The following is a 20831-nucleotide window of genomic DNA, read 5'->3' as shown; positions in this document are numbered from 1 at the left end:
ACACCCACTGGCTACAGCAGATGAAGTCTGCAAAATAATGTAAAATCATATTTTAGGGGTTGTAATTTATTTTATTTTTTTTAATCTTCAGCTACTTCTATATATAAACCTGTATTGCCTCATCCAGCAATGCTAGATTTAGATAAGCAACCCACCATCTGTGGCTCTCCGAAAAAGTAAAGTATCCTGTCAAGGTATGCTGGGAGTCGTAGTTTTCAAGCAGCTGGTTTCCTGCTCTAAAGAAATTGACTTCAAGGGGTACTCTGCTGCTCAGTGTTTGGAACAAAACTGGTCCAAACGCTGGCGCCGGGAACTAGTGACATCATAGCCCCGCCCCCTCATGACCTCACACTCCCTCAATGCAGGTCTATGGGAGGGGGCGTGACGGCAGTCATGCCCCCCTCCCATAGACTTCCATTGAGGGGGCAGGGCGGGACAACATGTGGGGCAGGGCTATGACGGCACTGGCTCCAGCATTCCAAACAATGAGCAGCGGAGTACCCCTTTCAACTTGTGTCAAAATGATAACCCTCAACATGCTCTTACTGCTGGCACTTAACATTTTAGTATAGGACCTACAAGTTTGTGACCATTGTTATAGACCAGTGGTTTCCTAACTATGGCCCTACACCTGTTCTCAACTACAACTCCAATCATGACCTGACAGAAGGTTGTCAGTGCACGATGAGTGTTAACAGCTGAGGAGCCAGTTTGGAACTGATGACCAGTTGTCTCTTTAGGAATGGAAGCAGCCAAATGGTTCTAGACAACGGAAGACTATGGAAGAAGCCCATCTTTATTTATACACAATACATCTGGTCATACGTTGCTCTTCTGTACCTCAAATGGCCAACTTCTCTACTCTTACGATACCCAACAGGACAGATTTTTCATGCTTAGGTTCTGTATAGAAGAGAAAACAGGGGAAAGGCCCACAGAGGCGCCTAGTGCATTACCATGGGAGAAAATGGAGTCCCCACAAGAAAGTGGGGTAGATATTGGGTCTAATGGATGGCCGCTCACCTGGAGCGTATATTATATACGCATGTTACCTCTGAGGTAGGAGGAGGATTCTGTGCAGGCCCATAGGTCTCAGGATGGATCCAAAAGGGAAATCCTGTTAGTGGACTGGATGTGATGAGGAAAAATTACCTTAAAGTAGGCGCTCAGAAGTCCAGAGAATTTCACAGCCAAGTCATGGAAGTGAGTTAAAGTCAGGCTTTATTTGTTTCATAGCATTAATAACGCGTTTCGGCGTCAGCATACCCCTTCTTCAGATTGACAGATTTGTCTTCAGATTGACAAATCTGTCATTCTGAAGAAGGGGTATGCTGACCCCAAAACGCGTTATTGATGCTATGAACAAATAAAGCCTGAATTTAACTCACTTCCATGACTTGGCTGTAAAATTCTCCGGAATTCTGAGCACCTACCTTAAGGTCATTTTTCCTCATCACATCCATGCCTAGATCTTGGCCTACAGAAGACATTGTATGGTAGTTTTTTTTTTACATGAGATATTTCAACCAAACTTCCTGGAAAGATCTATTTCAAGCCCAAGAAGAACCACAACAAGAAGTCAAAAAGTTTTACTGTTTAAATTGATTTTTTTGTTTTATTTTCTGAAGCTTATTCCAAACAGCTTGCCATGTTAAAGGCTACTATTATCAACCTGGGCACAGCCCAATATATATAGTTTAATTTAAGCAAACAAGCCTTTTAAAAGAGACATTGATGAATTTCTTTTTTTTTTTTTTCCAGACCACCAGCATGTTATAATATCATTAAGAGAATCAATATAGAGAACAAACCCAGTTGTGAACCTTATTCCCTTTATCCCTTACAGGCGCGTCCTTAAAAGAGGAAAGGAAATAGGCTTTACGTGAAATCACGGCTCTAAAACGATGACGTTGGTCAGCACCTTCTTATTCTTCATCAGGTCTTCAGAATTTGCATTTTGTCAGATCAAAATATAGAAATATGAACCAAATGACTTTTTTTATAATAGAATATTTAAATATGAAACAAAACCAAAAAAGTTTACTTATAGGCATAATGGCAGTAAACAAGCGGAGATGTTAAAACGTGCCCCCTCTCTCTTTTTTTGCCAGTTGTTAGAAGTGAATATTAATACAAGTTACATCTATAAAGATTTTGTTAAGGATATTATTACACGTCAGCAACATCGGATATAATCATTGTAAAAGCTATTTAGAGCAAAACTTCAGGAATCTGTTTATAAGAAAAATAAAGTTTTAAATACAAAGATATGTAAAAACAAACAAAACATTTGCTTCCCCAAACAAACAAACGACAAAAAAAAGTTCTGTATTCCCGTATACTCATTCATATATTGAGGCAGTTTTAAGGTGCTGGCAAAATCTTTTTTTTAAATCGAAGACCAAGCCAAGGTTGTGTAGTTTTTGTTTTTTTTCTCTCGATCCTTTTGCATGCATTTGTCCATAAGTCTACAAGATCTTGTAGGATTATTCAAGACGACAACCTTGAAATAGACTGTCGAAAAGTTCCAAATAAAAGAGAAAAAAAAAAAACAAAGTCTTTTAGGATATTCTATAGAAAGTTCACAAATTCGAGCTCTTGAGCTGTTTGAGTTTTTGTTTTAATTGTTCTCTTTTGAGTTTTAACTGTTCGTGCTCCCGTAGGAGTCTCCGCTCATCTTCCTGCATGGAGATGACGTATTCTGTCGCCTTTTTTAAGATAACTACTTTGGGGGCTTTTTCGTTACTGGCTACCTCGGGGATCTGGTCCCTGAGAGCAAAGAAACTCAGTTTAAGTTCATTTCGCCTCTGTCGCTCCAAAACATTGTGTGTCCTCCTCTTGTCGTTCTCTTCGCTGTCGGACGACCTGGGACTGGAACACCTGCGGTTGTTGCTGATCTGTTTGAGAACTCTACCGTTGCTTTCTAGCTTCGCCCTTTTGGAGGAAGGATAGTCCACTTTGGTTGAAGGAGGTGCCGCATAGTTGTGCTGATGGATGTTAACATGACACCTTTTCAAGACTACGGGACTGTGGTGAGGTCTGGACTGGTGGGAGTAGGAGTCGTTTTTCTTGGATGCCGTGTATCTTTTCTCTACGGTGACCACATCAATCTCCTCTTCTTCCTCATCCTCCTCCTCCTCTTCTTCATCCTCGTCATCCTGTTCTTCTTCTGAAAAAAAGAGATAATACATACACGTTAGTAATGCTGAGCATTGAAGGATACAGTAGATGAGTTGACAAAGGCGAAGTCAAGAGATAAGTCCTTGTCCGTAGGATTCCTAGAAAGCATGCCGCGTCTCTGCCCTAAACTCTCATTCATTGCCCAAACCACTTTCACTGAAAACCCCACCCACTACTGCAGTGCTGCAGATCTACGAAGCGACAACTTCACAGCTGTGAAAGATCAAGGATGAACAGACTGATCTATCTGGCACATTTGCACTACCGGGACCCCTCCCTCACACCAACATTGGGCACAGTCAAGGGTTGCATTATCAAAAACTGCCCCCCCCCATTGGCAATGCAGCAGTTGTATGCAAGAGTAATACTCAAGACATGTACTCACCAGATTCAGAGCTACAGCCGTTGATGCTGATGGGTGGCGTTTCCATATTGAGCTCCTGGACCAAGCACGGAGAGCCAACTTTGGAAATGGTTTCATTCAATGGGTAAGGGAAGACCACTGAAGGGTCTATGCATTCAGGACTTGGGTCCTGTAGATAACCACTGCTGGTCCTACAGGTTCCTATGGGGCTGAGGTTCCCCTGGCAGGTAGGAGACTTCTGTGGGCTCTGCTGCTGTTGGTTTTGGGAGGATAAAGAACTCTCCTTCCTAGAAGCCTGGTAAGATGCCAGCTTTTCCGACACCACTTTCTCCAGCTTGGCCGCTGCCGAAAAACCACTCCACATACAGTCCTGAATGATGATAGACTTGACAAATGTCTCGTCATCCTGGTCACAGATGAAGCTTTGATTCACCATGTCCCCTCCCAGGAACTCTGTGACCAGCTCCAGCTGATCAGTAGACGGAAAAAGGCTGGACAGGCTGGAACGACGACTGGGGGACCGTGGTGGGGTGGGCAAGAGCTCAAACTTCTTCCAGATGTCTTCGCTGGGGGCCGGAGGCTGCAGACGGTTGTACTGCTGCTGGTAGAAATTCTCATCTTCGTCAAAGTAGAAGACAGGTTGCATAGTGTCATAATCCAGGTCGTAATTCCTGCTCGGGTAGTTGGCGTTCAAAGGCATTTTGTAATCGACCTGCGAGGAGGAGAAGAAGAACATGTGATCAGACTGGAAGGAACCTTTAAAGCCCTGTGTGAAGACGTGGTGGATCCTGACAGTAACAAAGCCCAATCTGTCACTCCGAGCCTCGGGCATGCCATGGGAAGGTATTCGGGGGCTCAAGTAGCATGGCAGTGATAGATCGCACTCGAAAAACTTTCCCTGGGAACAAAGGGCTGAGTGTCAGACATGCACCTTCCAGGAAAAAGCCGGCTGTGCTGGGCGGAGGTGGGGAGGGGGGGTAATCACATGGAGAGAGTAGCTCAGCTCAGCTCCGCAATACTATACCGGCACCACAGAGCCACATACATAGGGACGCCCAGTCCAGTCTACTGACAGCCAGACAGTGCCCCCCCCCCCCCCCCCCCAAACCCACCCAATGCCAAGCGTTTAAATGCCTCTCCGACAATGAAGCCCCCCTCTCCTAGACCCCTGCACTATGACAGCCCCCATAGGATCTCTGGGGAGCCCCCACCATAGAGAAGATCTATGCCAGTGCCAACAAATGGTGCAGGGGGCTACATAGGTAGGTGATCACTGACAGATGTCAAGCATCAGGTAGCCCTCCAATAATGACAACTGATCACAAGCCCCCACAATCATAATCAACCCCTTATACTGACAGCTGATCATAAGCCCCCCCATGAAAACCCATCAGCCCCCCATATACTGACAGCTGATCATAAGCCCCCCATGAAACCCATCAGCCCCCCTATACTGACAGCTGATTATAAGCCCCCCATGAAAACCATCAGCCCCTTATACTGACAGCTGAAGCAGCAGCCCCCATACAGGATCAGTGACAGCTGCCATAATCGTAACAATCCAATCGTCCAGATGTTGCCCCCCCTATAGCGATCACATGGGGTGAAGAATAGAAGCAGGGACCCTTACCCCGAAATCCAAGCCACAATTCCAGCCGGGTCCTATGTTGTCCACTTGTAATAATCCAAACAGAAGCAGCAGCCGCCCTCCCCCCCTAGATCCGGGCTGAGCACCGAGCTCTCTGCCGCAGACTCCAAAGCACAAAGTGGAGCGCAGCGCAGGGAGCGGGGTTATATATACCCGAGCCGGCCTCCGGGTTCGCGCCAAATCTAGAGGGGCGGGGGTAAGGGGCGTGGTCAGTGCGCGCTGTAATCTACTACGATTTTTAACCCTTGTGAGGAGCTGCCAGATACAATGCACACTGCAGGGAGTACAGGCGGGGCCATGGGGCAGGGTGCGGTTTTTGTGTGCGGTAATTGTTAGTGTAACTGGCATCAGCTGCGGCGGGCACTGTACACCGGCGGGTCACGTGGCTCAAGCTGCAACATTTGTATCAAACACAAATTCCCAACGTTCTAAATAAAATAAACCGTTGGCGCTGGAGCCGGGGGACGCGAAATGTCTAGAGTGTTACAGTCTTTCCCAACCAGTGTGCCTCCAGCTGTTGCAAAACTAAAACTCCCAGCATGCTGGGAGTTGTAGTTTTGCAACAGCTGGAGGCACACTGGTTTTGGAAAGACTGCTCTAGAGCTACAATGAGGCTGGGAGTTGTAGTTTTGCAACAGCTGGAGGCACACTGGTTTTGGAAAGACTGCTCTAGAGCTACAATGAGGCTGGGAGTTGTAGTTTTGCAACAGCTGGAGGCACACTGGTTGGGAAAGATGGCTGTAGAGCTACAATGAGGCTGGGAGTTGTAGTTTTGCAACAGCTGGAGGCACACTGGTTGGGAAAGACTGCTCTAGAGTTACAATGAGGCTGGGAGTTGTAGTTTTGCAACAGCTGGAGGCACATTGGTTTGGAAAGACTGCTCCAGAGCTACAATGAGGCTGGGAGTTGAAGTTTTGCAACAGCTGGAGGCACACTGGTTGGGAAAGACTGCTCTAGAGTTACAATGAGGCTGGGAGTTGTAGTTTTGCAACAGCTGGAGGCACATTGGTTTGGAAAGACTGCTCCAGAGCTACAATGAGGCTGCTCTACGGCTACAATGAGGCTGGGAGTTGAAGTTTTGCAACAGCTGGAGGCACACTGGTTGGGAAAGACTGCTTTAGAGCTACAATGAGGCTGTTCTAGAGCTACGAGGCTGGGAGTTGTAGTTTTGCAACAGCTGGAGGCACTCTGTTTGGGAAAGACTGCTATAGAGCTACAATGAGGCTGGGAGTTGTAGTTTTGCAACAGCTGGAGGCACACTGGTTGGGAAAGACTGCTCTAGAGCTACAATGAGGCTGGGAGTTGTAGTTTTGCAACAGCTGGAGGCACACTGGTTGGGAAAGACTGAGTTAGAGCTACAATGAGGCTGGGAGTTGCAGTTTTGCAACAGCTGGAGGCACACAGGTTGGGAAACACTGCTCCAGAGCTACAATGAGACTACATACAGTGAGATGATGGGAGTCGTAGTCCCTCTGTCACTGCCCGGATAACATTAAGTAATAGTGAGGTCATGAGACTGGATGTGTTCCCATAAAACATGACGCAGGATTACTGGAAGTGACCGTGCTCGGCTGAGTGTCCACTCGTTGCGTCCTCACACTCACCACGCTGGAGGTCTCTGCTGCCTCCACATACCTGAGCTCAGGGGGGATCAGACTGGCCTGCAGGGGGCGCTGGCACTTCCTGCACCATCACTTTCCCTTGGGTGGATGCAGCGAAAGATTAACTGTTTCCTGCCTCGGCGTCCAGTGATACAAGTTTACAATGCAGATAACACGGGCAGAGTGTATACATGGCATCAGATTCATCTAAAAGTATCACACCCTGTATGTAATGACCTGCAGCATGACTAATGTTTACTCTAACCCTGAAGAATGTAAATAATCATTACAATAATCATTATTATTTTGCCATCGCCAGCATTACCCTGCATGTCATCTTATTGGTAAATACAGGTGCCCTAACCATGTATAATATATACATCATCAGCATTTCCATGCATGTCCTATATATACAGGGACCCTAATCATGTATAATATATACATCATCAGCATTACCATGCATGTCCTATATATACAGGGACCCTAACCATGTATAATATATACACATCATCAGCATTACCATGGATGTCTTATATATACAGGTAGCCTAACCATGTATAATGTATATCCATCATCAGCATTACCATGCATGTCTTATATATACAGGTAGCCTAACCATGTATAATATATACATAATCAGCATTGCCATACATGTCTTATATATACAGGTGCCCTAACCATGTATGACATATATATACACATCATCAGCATTACCATGCATGTCCTATATATACAGGGACCCTAACCATGTATAATATATACATAATCAGCATTGCCATACATGTCTTATATATACAGGTGCCCTAACCATGTATGACATATATATACACATCATCAGCATTACCATGCATGTCCTATATATACAGGTACCCTAACCATGTATAATATATACATAATCAGCATTGCCATGCATGTCCTATATATACAGGGACCCTAACCATGTATAATATATACATAATCAGCATTGCCATACATGTCCTATATATACAGGGACCCTAACCATGTATAATGTATATCCATCATCAGCATTACCATGCATGTCTTATATATACAGGTAGCCTAACCATGTATAATAAATACATCATCAGCATTACCATGCATGTCCTATATATACAGGGACCCTAACCATGTATAATATATACATAATCAGCATTACCATGCATGTCTTATATATACAGGGACCCTAACCATGTATAATATATACATAATCAGCATTACCCTGCCTGTCCTATATATACAGGGACCCTAACCATGTATAATATATACACATCATCAGCATTGCCATGCATGTCCTATATATACAGGGACCCTAACCATGTATAATGTATAGCCATCATCAGCATTACCATGCATGTCATATATATACAGGTGCCCTAACCATGTATATTGCATAATCATTCATTAGCATTACTCTACATGTCTACTGTGTGTAAATAAAGGGACCCTACCTATGTATAATGTATATCCATCATTACCATTGCCCTGCATGTCCCTATAAATACAGATACCCTAACAATGTATAATGTATGTCCATTATCAGCATTACCCTGCATGTCCTATAAGTACAGGTACCCTAACCATGTATAATGTATATCCATTATCAGCATTACCCTGCATGTTCTTTATAAGCAAATGCAGACACCCTAAACATGTATAATGTATATCCATCATCAGCATTACCCTGCATGTCCTCTATAGGTAAAATCTAAAGGAAGATAAGAGAGCGCTCCATGGTGCATTAATCTATCTATCTATCTATCTATCTATCTATCTATATATACAGGGGTCAAGTCCTGGGAAAAAAAAGTGTGGGAACTCACCCAAGAGCAGTCTTTCCCAACCAGTGTGCCTCCAGCTGTTGCAAAACTACAACTCCTAGCCTCATTGTAGGTCTAGAGCAGTCTTTCCCAACCAGTGTGCCTCCAGCTGTTGCAAAACTACAACTCCCAGCCTCATTTCAGCTCTAGAGCAGTCTTTCCAAAACCAGTGTGCCTCCAGCTGTTGCAAAACTACAACTCCCAGCATGCCCGGACAGCCGAAGGCTGTCCGGGCATGCTGGGAGTTGTAGTTTTGCAACAGCTGGAGGCCCCCTAATTGTGAAACACCGCTTTTAAAGCAACAAGTCCAGGTCTCACCTGCATATCGCAAGCCCTATCCGCAGCCCCTAATGCTGCAGGTAAAATCACCCTCCCTTTTCACACCGATCAGTTTTTTTTTAAATTTATTTGTTTATTTATTTATTTATTTTATTTTTTCAATTAATGAATGCGCTTAATTTTTAAGGGAAAAATAAAAAGCTTCATTTTTTCCCCTCCTCTTTATACCTTGTCCTTTGTGTATGATCTGTGTGCGACAATTGCAATTAAAAACCTGAACGTGTGAACGCTCCCTTCCGTAGAGTAGATTTAACCCCTCGCTGGCGCGCAATAACGCTACAGCGTAGGGTTAAATTGGCGGCTGTGTCGCGTAAGAGCGGAGGGCAGAGGACAGACCGCCCATGTGTCACTACAGGCTTCATTCATAAAACACCGCAGGAATTCGTGTACAAAACCACAATGTCACATTCTGTTTAAAGGGACATTTCATTCTATGCTGCATAGCAGGCTTGTGGACTCGTCACTATCTATCTATCTATCTATCTATCTATCTATCTATCTATCTATCTATCTATCCATCCATTTATCTATCTATCCATCGCAGTTCACACAAGCCCCTGGGAGGTCACTGGAAGTCTTCCATTGTGTTGTAAGCCAAGTGACAAGATCAGGCTGAGCTTCAATGGTTCCCCATGAAGTGGCCACTCCTAGGAGAGAGCCTGGATCCATGGAGCAACATCGCCCCCTAGTGTCGGAGGGGGATGGGCAGGCGGGGATATGATGAGTGATGGCAGCACACAGACCTCACTTGGTGACTAAGGTAATTCAGGGTGAGGAAGGATGAAGCGGGATTATCATTCCAGGAATATGGCCAAATTACACCCTGCTCCTAAACAAGAGGAAAAGAAGACATGAGCAAACAGTGGGGTGGAAGAGTCCCACAGGGAGACAGCTCCTTAAAGGCACAGGGGGTCTCCAATCCACTGGGGCAGCAGAGAGGACTTTGTCGCTCCACTCTGTCTAGTCTACATAGAATACACTGATCACCGACATGCAGCTCTCTGGCTGTTGCAAAACTACAACCCCCAGCATGTGCTGGCAGCCTGCATGTCTCAGGCTGTTTCAGAACTACAACCCCCAGCATGTGCTGGCAGCCTGCATGTCTCAGGCTGTTTCAGAACTACAACCCTCAGCATGCTCAGGCAACCTATTGCAACTTGCATCTCTCTGGCTGTTGCAAAACTACAACCCCCAGCATGCACTGGCAACCTGTGTCTCTCCGGCTGATGCAAAACTACAACCCCCAGCATTCCCCAGGCAACCGTTTGCAACCTGTGTTTCAATGGCTGTTGCAAAACTACAACTCCCAGCATGCCCTGGCAACCTGCAACTCTCTGACTGTTGCAAAACTACAACTCCCAGCATGCTCAGGCAACCTATTGCAACTTGCATCTCTCTGGCTGTTGCAAAACTACAACCCCCAGCATGCACTGGCTACCTGTGTCTCTCTGGCTGTTGCAAAACTACAACCCCCAGCATTCCCCAGGCAACCGTTTGCAACCTGCGTTTCAATGGCTGTTGCAAAACTACAACTCCCAGCATGCCCTGGCAACCTGCAACTCTCTGACTGTTGCAAAACTACAACTCCCAACATGCCCTGGCAACCTGCGTGTCTCAGGCTGTTGCAGAACTACAACCCCCAGCATGCTCAGGCAACCTATTGCAACTTGCATCTCTCTGGCTGTTGCAAAACTACAACCCCCAGCATTCCCCAGGCAACCGTTTGCAACGTGCGTTTCAATGGCTGTTGCGAAACTACAACTCCCAGCATGCCCTGAAAACTTTTAGCTACATTAGTCTCAGCGGCTGTTGCAAATCTACAACTCCCAGCATGCCCTGACAACATTCCCATAATAGCCTTCAGGGGAGATTGTTTCCTTCTTCAGCAGAAGAGCTTGTGCAGGATCAGAAAATCATGACTGCTTTATGGCAGAAACAGCGCCACCCTTATCCGACAGGTTGTGTCTGGCATTGCAGCTCAATTGCAATGAAGCGAATTAGGGTTGAACTGCCATACTACACACAGCCTGTAGACAGGAGTGGCACTGTTTTTTTATTTTTATTTTTGGAAGAAAGCCTCCAATGTTTTTTTTGTAATCCTGCACAACGTATATAATGAAATGTCTGATGTAAGTGTCGCCGGCTCGTATGTGTTTCACACCATGGAAACCGAGAGTCCTGGTCAGGCCGGCGCATAGGAATACCAAATATTAAACACCCGAACATAGGAATACGGTGGACACCGGGGCACAGACGAGTGTGAGAAGTAGAGATGTGCTAGAAAAACTTTGCCGCCAGGGGGTCAGCATTTGGGAACATTAGCAGAATGTATATAATTTATCTCATATCAATCTATCAATCTATCTATCTCATATTTATCTATCTCTCATATCTATCTATCTATCTATCTATCTATCTCATATCTATCTATCTATCTCATATCTATATATCTATCTATCTATCTCATATCTATCTATCTCACATCTATCTATCTATCTCATATCTATCTATCTCATATCTATCTATCTATCTATCTATCTATCTATCTATCTCATGTCTATCTATCTCATATCTATCTATCTATCTATCTAATCTATCTATCTATCTATCTATCTATCTCATATCATTCTATCTATCTATCTCATATCATTCTATCTATCTATCTCATATCATTCTATCTATCTATCTATCTATCTATCTATATCATATCTATCTATCTCATATCTATCTCATATCATTCTATCTATCTATCTCATATCATTCTATCTATCTATCTATCTCATATATATCTATCTATCTATCTCATATATATCTATCTATCTATCTCATATCATTCTATCTATCTATCTCATATATATCTATCTATCTATCTCATATCTATCTATCTATCTTTCTATCTGCCCACTAACCAGTGGAAATGTAGCTGCAGCCCCTTTGTTGTTTCCCAACTGCAGTTGTCTCCATTGTCTTTCTGTTACAGTGTTGCAGTGCTATTCATTGTAGGGATGTAAAGTATCTAATAAACATCTAGAAATGTATTTTGTCTTTTGTGTAATTTCTTTGCTGTGCACATTGTACACATTATACCCATTAAATCAGCTCAAAATGCAGAGAATCACACAGTGTAACAGAAGCCAGTTGTTCCTATTGTCCTCTTGCACCATTTGCCCTGCCTTTGCACTCTTCCAAGCTTTTTCGTAAGATTTTGGCGCCACCTAGCTGCCACTCTTTCCTCTTTCATCACTCTGCATTAGGTTCTTTCTCAACCAAGATTTGTTACTGACCTTTTACTTTCATTTGTGCTTATTTCATATGGTGCAATGTTTTACAATATTTTAGCTATTGGCTAAGTAAAGAGGATATTTATATTTCGGAGTTAATATCGATTAGTTAATATTAATTATTAAGTTAAGTTAGGCCAGTGTTTACCAACCAAGGTGCCTCCAGCTGTTGCAATGCTATAACTCCCAGCATGCCCGGACAGCCTTTGGCTGTCCGAGCGGGCTGGGAGTTGTAGTTTTGCAACAGCTGGGGGCTCACTGGTTGGGAAACATTGAGTTAGACTTTTGCATTTTGCTGTCGGTGTTGGTGTCGGTGCGGTTCTAATTTGAGGTTTCCCAATAGTCTGTTGATGTGAATGGGAACTGTGTAATGCTTCTTCTTCCCTGTGGTGGCGCTACAGGGAAATTAAACACTGCCAGGTTTCCACACGTTTCCAACTTTTTGGCAATATGTATATATATATATATATATATATATATATATATATATATATATACAGAATAGATAATGAAGCCTCAATATCTATCTATCTATCTATCTATCTAATTGGTATTAGGGCAGGCCATTACAAGTTCCTTGCCAGTACAAGTTTGCTAGTTTGGCTGAAGTCAGCACAGGTGCTGAAGACAGCTCATTACTGGGCAGTGAAGAAAAGGGAACTCTGCTGGGAGTTTGAATCTTGTGCTTTGCAGCCTCTAATGGACACTTCAAGTCTTGTGTGAGTAATACACTGGATGCCTATACTTTTTTTGTCAGGTGACTGGTAGCAAGTCATCTGTATAGTTTGGGAATACTGTTTAAGTGAGCACTTTCACTAGCAGGATTTATTTTGTATTTTATGCCTAAAGGTCCCTGCCTATTGCCCATCTATCCCTAACCCCCTCCCTGCCTTATTTTTTTTTTTTTTACTGTATTAAAAAGGCCTTTTTGTCTGCCTGGTAGTGTGCTCACTTACCAGGCAGACTTCCCCAGCAGGCACAACGTCACTGATGCCTGCTGGGGCCAACTTCTGCCCTTAGTTCATCTACACAGGGTGCCTCCAGCTGTTTCACCACTACAACTCCCAGCTTGCCCTGACATCTATTGGCTGTCAGGGCATGCTGGGAGTTTCAGTGGTGAAACAGCTGGAGGCACCCTGTGCTAAAAATAATATCTTTCCATGGCCGCGGCACAACCCGAAACCCAAACACCCACCCACAAACACCACTACCCGAACACCGCCACGCAACCCGCTCTCCCCCATACCAAAGTGCAGGACAGTCCGGTGTAAGGTGGATACCGGCAGCAGCGAGGGGATGCCGGAAGGCGGGGCCGGGTGTGCGAGGCCAGGGAGCAGGGGAGCCAATGCGCGCATCTGTTCTCAGCGCTTGCTCCCGCCTGTCTGATTGACAGACAGGGAGCGAGCGCAGCCTGACTGAATTCCGACCGATTGCCTGGCCGGCATCAGTCCGAATTCAGGCGTGACGTCACGCCAGGCTGCAGGGAGACCCCTAGTGGCCAGTTTTCAAATGTAAATTAAAACATTTTAAAACATTTTAATTAAAAAAATATATACTATATTAGAGATATGTTGTAGTACATAAGTACTACAACATATCAAAAAAAATTTTTTTTTTTTTTTTTTTTTAAATCAACTGGTGCCAGAAAGTTAAACAGATTTGTAAATGGCTTCTATTAAAAAAATCTTAATCCTTCCAGGACTTATTAGCTGCTGAATCCTACAAATATTAGCTGCTGAATCCTACAAAGGAAATTCTTTTCGCTTTGGAACACAGAGCTCTCTGCTGACATCATGACCACGGTGCTCTCTGCTGACATCTCTGTTCATTTTAGGAACTGTCCAGAGCAGCATATTTTTTCTATGTCGGGATTTTTTCCTACTCTGGACAGTTCTTAAAATGGACAGATGTGTCAGCAGAGAGCACTGTGGTCATGATGTCAGCAGAGAGCTCTGTGTTCCAAAAAGAAAAGAATTTCCTCTGTAGTATTCCGCAGCTAATAAGTACTGGAAGGATTAAGATTTTTTAATAGAAGCAATTTACAAATCTGTTTAACTTTCTGGCACCAGTGGATTAAAAAAAAATACATTTTCCACCGGAGTACCCCTTTAAGGCTGTATTTAGTTTGTATTGTGTAGAAAATAAAAACAGAAAAAGGCCCGTTTGAACTATATGTTTGTGTCACTGCCTTTCTCTGACTGCTGTTTTACCATTATTTGGCTGGCTTTACGGTGCTAATCTCCCACAATGTGTGTACATATATATATATATATATATATATATATATATATATATATTACTTTCCACTTTTCTGCATCTGGCAGCCTCAGCTCTGCTAAAACTTGCAGTTATACAAGTACAGTGTCGCTTGTCTTATCTGAGGAAATCGCTGTATTGACATAAACACTCGGTAACGGATTGTTAATATTACTAATCGTGAATGATTACGGAGGATTGTGCCTCAGATGGAAACTAAAAGGGCTGTTCCTATATAGCAGAGATGAGTGATTTCTGGTAAATCGAAAGGTAAAATGCCTTTTACTACACAGCCTGGGCAGGTACATGCGGTTTATTGATTTCTGTTATCAGCCTTAGGCTGGGTTCACATCACGTTTTTGCCATACTGTTTTCAATCCGTTTTTCTAAAGAAAACCGTATGGCAAAAAAACGGATGGAACAGTATGGAAAAAAGTAAACCGTATGCGTTTTTAAACAGTATACTGTTTTTAAAAGTGCATACAGTTCCGTCAGTTTTTATTTTAAAAAAACCCATACGTTTTTGAAAATGTTGTCCATTTTTAATGGGAGGGGTCTTGGGTGGGGATTTTAGGATTCAAATGCGCATGTGCAAAGTAAAAACGTATACGTTTTTCCCGTATGGAACCGTATACATGTGCGTTTCCCATTGACGTCCATGTTAAAAAAAAACGTATGCGGCTTCAGTACGGTTTTTAAACCGGAGTTAAAACCGTGGTTGACCACAATTTTGTCTCCGGTTTAAAAACCGTACTGCAACCGCATACGTTTTTTTTTTACATGGACGTCAATGGGAAACACACATGTATATGGTTCCATACGGGAAAAACTTATACGTTTTTACTTTGCACATGCGCATTTGAATCCTAAAGTCCCCACCCAAGACCCCTCCCATTAAAAATGGACAAAATTTTCAAAAACGTATGTTTTTTTTTTAAAATAAAAACTGACGGAACTGTATGCACTTTTCAAAACAGTATACTGTTTAAAAACGCATACGGTTTACTTTTTTCCATACTGTTCCATCCGTTTTTTTGCCATACGGTTTTCTTTAGAAAAACGGATTGAAAACAGTATGGCAAAAACGTAGTGTGAACCCAGCCTTATAGGGCTTTGGAGAGGCTGACTGTGGCCGCCATTATATTACTATATAGACTTACCAACCTTTGATAAAGCGCATCAGGGAGATAGGGGGGCATAGAAACCAGTACATTGCAAGTGCAACAATTTTTTAAAATGTTTTAAGCCCCTCCTATTTATATAGCCACGCCCAATATATGGAATTTTAATGAACGACTGCATACTTACGCCTTAAAGAAGCACTCCAGGTTGCACAGTTCCCCATAACCAGTCCTTCAGTGCCATCTGTTTCATTCTAGCACAGCTACATCCATGCAATTACTGTAACCGGGTAATGTGATTACCGGCCTGAACCAAATAATCATGGCGTTTAAAGGGGTACTCCACTGGCCAGCGTTCGGGAACGCTGTGTGCGTGCGCTGCGGGGGTCGGCCACGCCCCCTCAATGCAAGTCTATGGGAGGGGGCGTGGCCCCCTCCCATAGACTTGCATTGAGAGGGTGTTACCGACCCCTGCAGTGCGCACACAGCGTTTGGAACTTAAAGGGGTACTCCGGTGGAAAACATTTTTTTTTAGGTCTTTATAAGTCAACTGGTGCCAGAAAGTTGAACAGATTTGTAAATTACTTCTATTAAAAAATCTTTACCCTTCCAATACTTTTTTAGCAGCTGTATTTCTTTTTTGACTTGTCCACAGTGCTCTCTGCTGACATCTCTGTCCGTGTCAGGAACTGTCCAGAGCAGCATAGGTTTGCTATGGGGATTTTCTCCTGTTCCTGATACGGACAGAGTTGTCAGCAGAGAGCACTGTGGACAAGACAAAAATAAAAACTAAAAATAACAGAATTTCCTCTGTAGCATACAGCTGCTAAAAAGTACTGGAAGGGTAAAGATTTTTTAATAGAAGTCATTTACAAATCTGTTTAACTTTCTGGCACCAGTTCATAAAAAAAAAAAAAAAAAAAAAAAAGGTTTTCCACCAGAGTACCCCTTTAACCCCTTAACGACCACGGACGTAAATGTACGTCCTGGTATGGCGGGACTTCCCGCACCAGGACGTACATTTATGTCCTGTGTATTCACCGCGAACATCGGAACGGTGCTTGCGTCATACACGACAGGTTCAGTCGTGTAACAACCTGGGACCCGCCGGTAATGGCTGACATCCGCGATCACGGCATCTGCAGCAGTGCGGCACTTTGAATGGACGATCGGATCGTCCGCAACGCTGCCGCGGCAATCTGATCATCCAGCATGGCGGCCGGAGGTCCCCTCACCTGGCTCCGGCCATGTTCCCGGGTTCTTCTGCTCTGGTCTGAGATTGAGCAGACCAGAGCAGAAGATCACCGATAATACTGATCAGTGCTATGTCCTATGCATAGCACTGCACAGTATTAGCAATCAAAGGATTGCTATAGATAGTCCCCTATGGGGACCTAAAAAGTGTAAATGTCCATACTATCAAAATATAATGTTAATTATCCCGTATGGTGAATGGCGTAAACGTAAATGCTTTTTTGTCACATTTTATTTTTTAAAAATTAATAAAAAATTATCTTAAAGTTTTATTTATGCAAATGTGGTATCGATAAAAAGTACAGATGACGGCGCAAAACATGGGCCCTCATACCACCCTATATATGGAAAAATGAAAAAGTTATAGGTTGTCAAAATAGTGCGATTTTAGATTACTGATTTTGTACAAAAAGTTTTAGATTTTTTTTAAGCGGTACAAAAATATTAAAGTATCTAGCCATGGGTATCATTTTAATCGTATTGACCCACAGAATAAAGAACACATGTCATTTTTACCGTAAACTGTACAGTGTGAAAACAAAACCCTCCAAAATATGCAAAATTGTGGTTTTCATTTAAATTTCCTCCCTAAAATTTTTTTTGGGGGGGTTCGCCATCCATTTTACATTTCATAACAAAGTACAATTGGTCACGCAAAAAACAAGCCCTTATATGGGTCTGTAGATGGAAATATAAAAGAGTTATGGATTTTAGAAGGCGAGGAGGATAGGGGATAAGATGTTAGATCGCCGCGGTCCCGCTGCTGGGGACCCCGGGGATCGCCGCTGCGGCACCCCGCCATCATTACTGCACAGAGCGAATTCGCTCTTTGCATAATGACGGGTGATACAGGGGCCGGAGCAGCGTGACATCATGGCTCCGCCCCTCATGACATCACGGCCCGTCCCCTTAATGCAAGTCTATGGCAGGGGGCGTGACGACCGCCACGCCCCCTTCCCATAGACTTGTATTGACGGGGGCGGGCCGTGACGTCACGAGGGGCGGAGCCGTGACGTAACGATGCTCCGGCCCCTGTATTGCCCGTGATTACGTGCAGTGCGATCTCGCTCTGCGCAGTAATGATAGCGGGGTGCTGCAGCAGCGATCCCCGGGGTCCCCAGCAGCGGGACCCCGGCGATCTGACATCTTATCCCCTATCCTTTGGATAGGGGATAAGATGTCTAGGGGCGGAATACCCCTTTAAGGTTAAAATGGGCTTGGTCCTTAAGGAGGTTAATGTTCCGAACATTGGCCAGTGGAGTACCCCTTTAACGTGTCAGAGGGTGTGTCCAGTCCTGGGTCAGCTGACTTCCTGTGAACTACAGGATGACATCATCACCTATGATATCTATTCTAGCTGCTCCGGATTGGAAACATTGCAGAACTACACCGTCCCCTTTAACAGGGCTTCCTCCTAAACTTATTACCGAAAAATAAGATTTGTTTGTAGTCTGTAACCATGGAGACACACAGGTCTGCAATAGGAGCTGTATGCAGGAAAAAGAGATACAGTATCACAGCGCCACTGTAACGGTTTTATTTATAACTATTTTCAGTCTTATTTTTCCCCTGACGATTGTTAGGTTATTATGTAAGAGGATGTGTGATAGGACAATTTCCTGTAACCTGGCAGCCGGCTAAAATTTACCATTGACCTATGCAGTCCTACGGAAGGCCCGGACCGGCGGCTCCAATCCTCTGATTACTTACATTGGAATGCAGATCCTGTTTGGAATCCTGACATGTTACTCATCATTTACTACATCGCTGACACTGTTTGATGTCCCATAGCCAAGAGATAAGGATATACCGGTACTACCAGTGAGGAATAGGATGGGGGGTATTACTATATAGCTCCCATAGAGGTTGTTACCAGTGATGAACAGCAGGGGCCATATTCCAATTCGATTATTCGTCCTATGTTCGTGAAATTCGCATATTCGCTATGTTCGTTCACTTTTTTTTTTCCATGCGAAAATTCGAAAATTTGCCTTACGAATATTCGTGCTCAATACTAGTTGTTATATACCGTATTTTTCGCCCTATAGGACGCACCGGCGTATAAGACGCACCCAATTTATAGGTGCAAAATAAAAAATAAAAAATAAAGATTTTGAACCCAATAGTGGTCTTCAACCTGCGGACCTTCGAATGTTGCAAAACTACAACTCCCAGCATGCCCGGACAGCCGTTGGCTAGGAGGTAATACTCACGTGTCCCCGCCGTTCGGGACCCGTCACCGCTGCCCTGAATGTCGCTCCATCACTGTCGCCGCGTCCCCGTCCCTCTGGAACGTCTCTGCTGCCGGCCGGGTATCCCCGCTCTCCGTCGCCGCCATCACGTGGTTACGCACGCCGACGCACGTACGCAACGACGTGATGACGAGGAAAGAGAGCGCCGGCCATACAGGGGATCCCTGAACGGAAAAGACACCGAGGAGGCAGGTAAGGTCCCTCCCGGTGTCCTGTAAACACTAACCCGGCTATTCAGTCGGGCTGTTCGGGACCGCCGCGGTGAAATCGCGGCGGTCCCGAACATCCCGACTGAACAGCCGGGTTAGTGTCACTTTCCCTTCCGATGCGGCGGTCAGCTTTGATCGCCGCGTCTGAAGGGTTAATACAGGGCATCACCGTGATCGGTGATGTCCTGTATTAGCCGCGGGTCCCGGCCGTTGATGGCCGCAGGGACCGCCGCGATAGGGGTGTATTCGCCGTATAAGACGCGCCGACTTTTTCCCCCCAGTTTTGGGGAAGAAAAAGTGCGTCTTATACGGCAAAAAATACGGTAGGTACAAAAAATACACATGTCCACCAAGTACAAGCAAGGAATGAGATTTATGAAGGGAATGGGTAAGGGGGTGGATGCATTATGTGATGCTGTATTTTTTCATATGCATAATGTTATTTTGTTCTAAGAATGTATCACATTTTTTTCTCCGTATTTTAGTCTTTTTTTAAGCTTTATTTGCGCCCCCGAGACAGTTCTTATTTTTTTTTTTTCTTTGCTTGAAAGCCCGGAATAATATAGTTTTGTAAAACTGTATTTATTCATGTCGAAAACTGAGATGTTTATGTTTTTGCTGTGATATCCTGTAAACTGATGGTAAGGATTAAGAAAATAATAAAAAAGAAATATAAAAAAAAAAAATAATAAATAGAATATATCTATGTTTTGAAGCTTTGAATAGTTTTTGCTGTAAGCAGTTCCTGAGATAGACTGTTTCACAGTTCTTATGGTAAAGAAGGTGTTACGCCGAGCGCTCCAGGTCCTTGCTCCTCCGCGGAGCGCTCGCGGCGTTCTCCTCTCTGCAGCGCTCCGGTCAGACCCGCTGACCGGGAGCGCTGCACTGTCGGGGATGCGACCTGCGTCGCGGGACCCGCCCGCCCGCGGGTCGCATCCCAATCCACTCACCTGTCCCGTTCCCCGGCTGTCACGTCCCGGCGCGCGCGGCCCCGCTTTTTAGGGCGCGTGCGCCGGCTCTCTTAGATTTAAAGGGCCAGTGCAACACTAATTGATGCCCGGCCCAATCAGTGTCAATTAGCTTCCATCTGCTCCATGCATATAAAAACCCACTTCCCCTTCCTGTCCTCGCCGGATCTTGTTGCCTTGTGCCCTGAGAAAGCGTTTAGTGTGTTCCCAAGCCTGTGTACCCTGACTCTCTGCTGTTGCCCCTGACTACGATCCTTGCTACCTGCCCTGACCTTCTGCTACGTCCGACCTTGCTCTTGCCTAATCCCTTGTACCGCGCCTGTCTCAGCTGTCAGTGAGGTTGAGTCGCTATCGGGTGGAATGACCTGGGGGTTACCTGCCGCTGCAAGTCCATCCCGCTTTGCGGCGGGCTCTGGTGAAAACCAGTAACCCCTTAGACTCCATTCCCCTGGTATGGCCCACGTCATCACCCCACTGACACAGAGGATCCACCTCCAGTGTCCTCGCTGCATACCAGTCCGGGTCCTGACAGAAGGCTTAT

General features: G+C 44.6%; 1 protein-coding gene across 1 annotated transcript; it reads right to left on the bottom strand.

Moving 5' to 3' along the window:
* Positions 1-1593: 1593 nt before the first annotated feature.
* MYC (MYC proto-oncogene, bHLH transcription factor) lies at positions 1594-5657 on the bottom strand. Its single transcript, XM_056518646.1, has 3 exons — positions 5175-5657; positions 3566-4256; positions 1594-3169 (listed from the first exon to the last, which is right to left on the bottom strand). Exons 1-3 carry the CDS (start codon positions 5538-5540, stop codon positions 2583-2585), a joined length of 1644 nt encoding a protein of 547 aa, XP_056374621.1. The 5' UTR covers positions 5541-5657; the 3' UTR covers positions 1594-2582.
* Between the last annotated feature and the right edge of the window lie 15174 nt (positions 5658-20831).

The sequence above is a fragment of the Hyla sarda genome, chromosome 5, assembly GCF_029499605.1.
Source record: "Hyla sarda isolate aHylSar1 chromosome 5, aHylSar1.hap1, whole genome shotgun sequence".
Taxonomy (NCBI): domain Eukaryota; kingdom Metazoa; phylum Chordata; class Amphibia; order Anura; family Hylidae; genus Hyla; species Hyla sarda.
This window is presented reverse-complemented; position numbering and strand designations above follow the sequence as displayed.

Excerpts from the sequence above, each read along its gene's own strand:
- MYC (XM_056518646.1), bottom strand. The coding sequence starts at position 5,540 with ATGCCAGTTACACTAACAATTACCGCACACAAAAACCGCACCCTGCCC. Across the intron at positions 4,257-5,174 it reads ATTGTGGCTTGGATTTCGGG|GTCGATTACAAAATGCCTTT; the intron begins GTAAGGGTCCCT and ends TCCTCCTCGCAG. Across the intron at positions 3,170-3,565 it reads CGGCTGTAGCTCTGAATCTG|AAGAAGAACAGGATGACGAG; the intron begins GTGAGTACATGT and ends TCTTTTTTTCAG.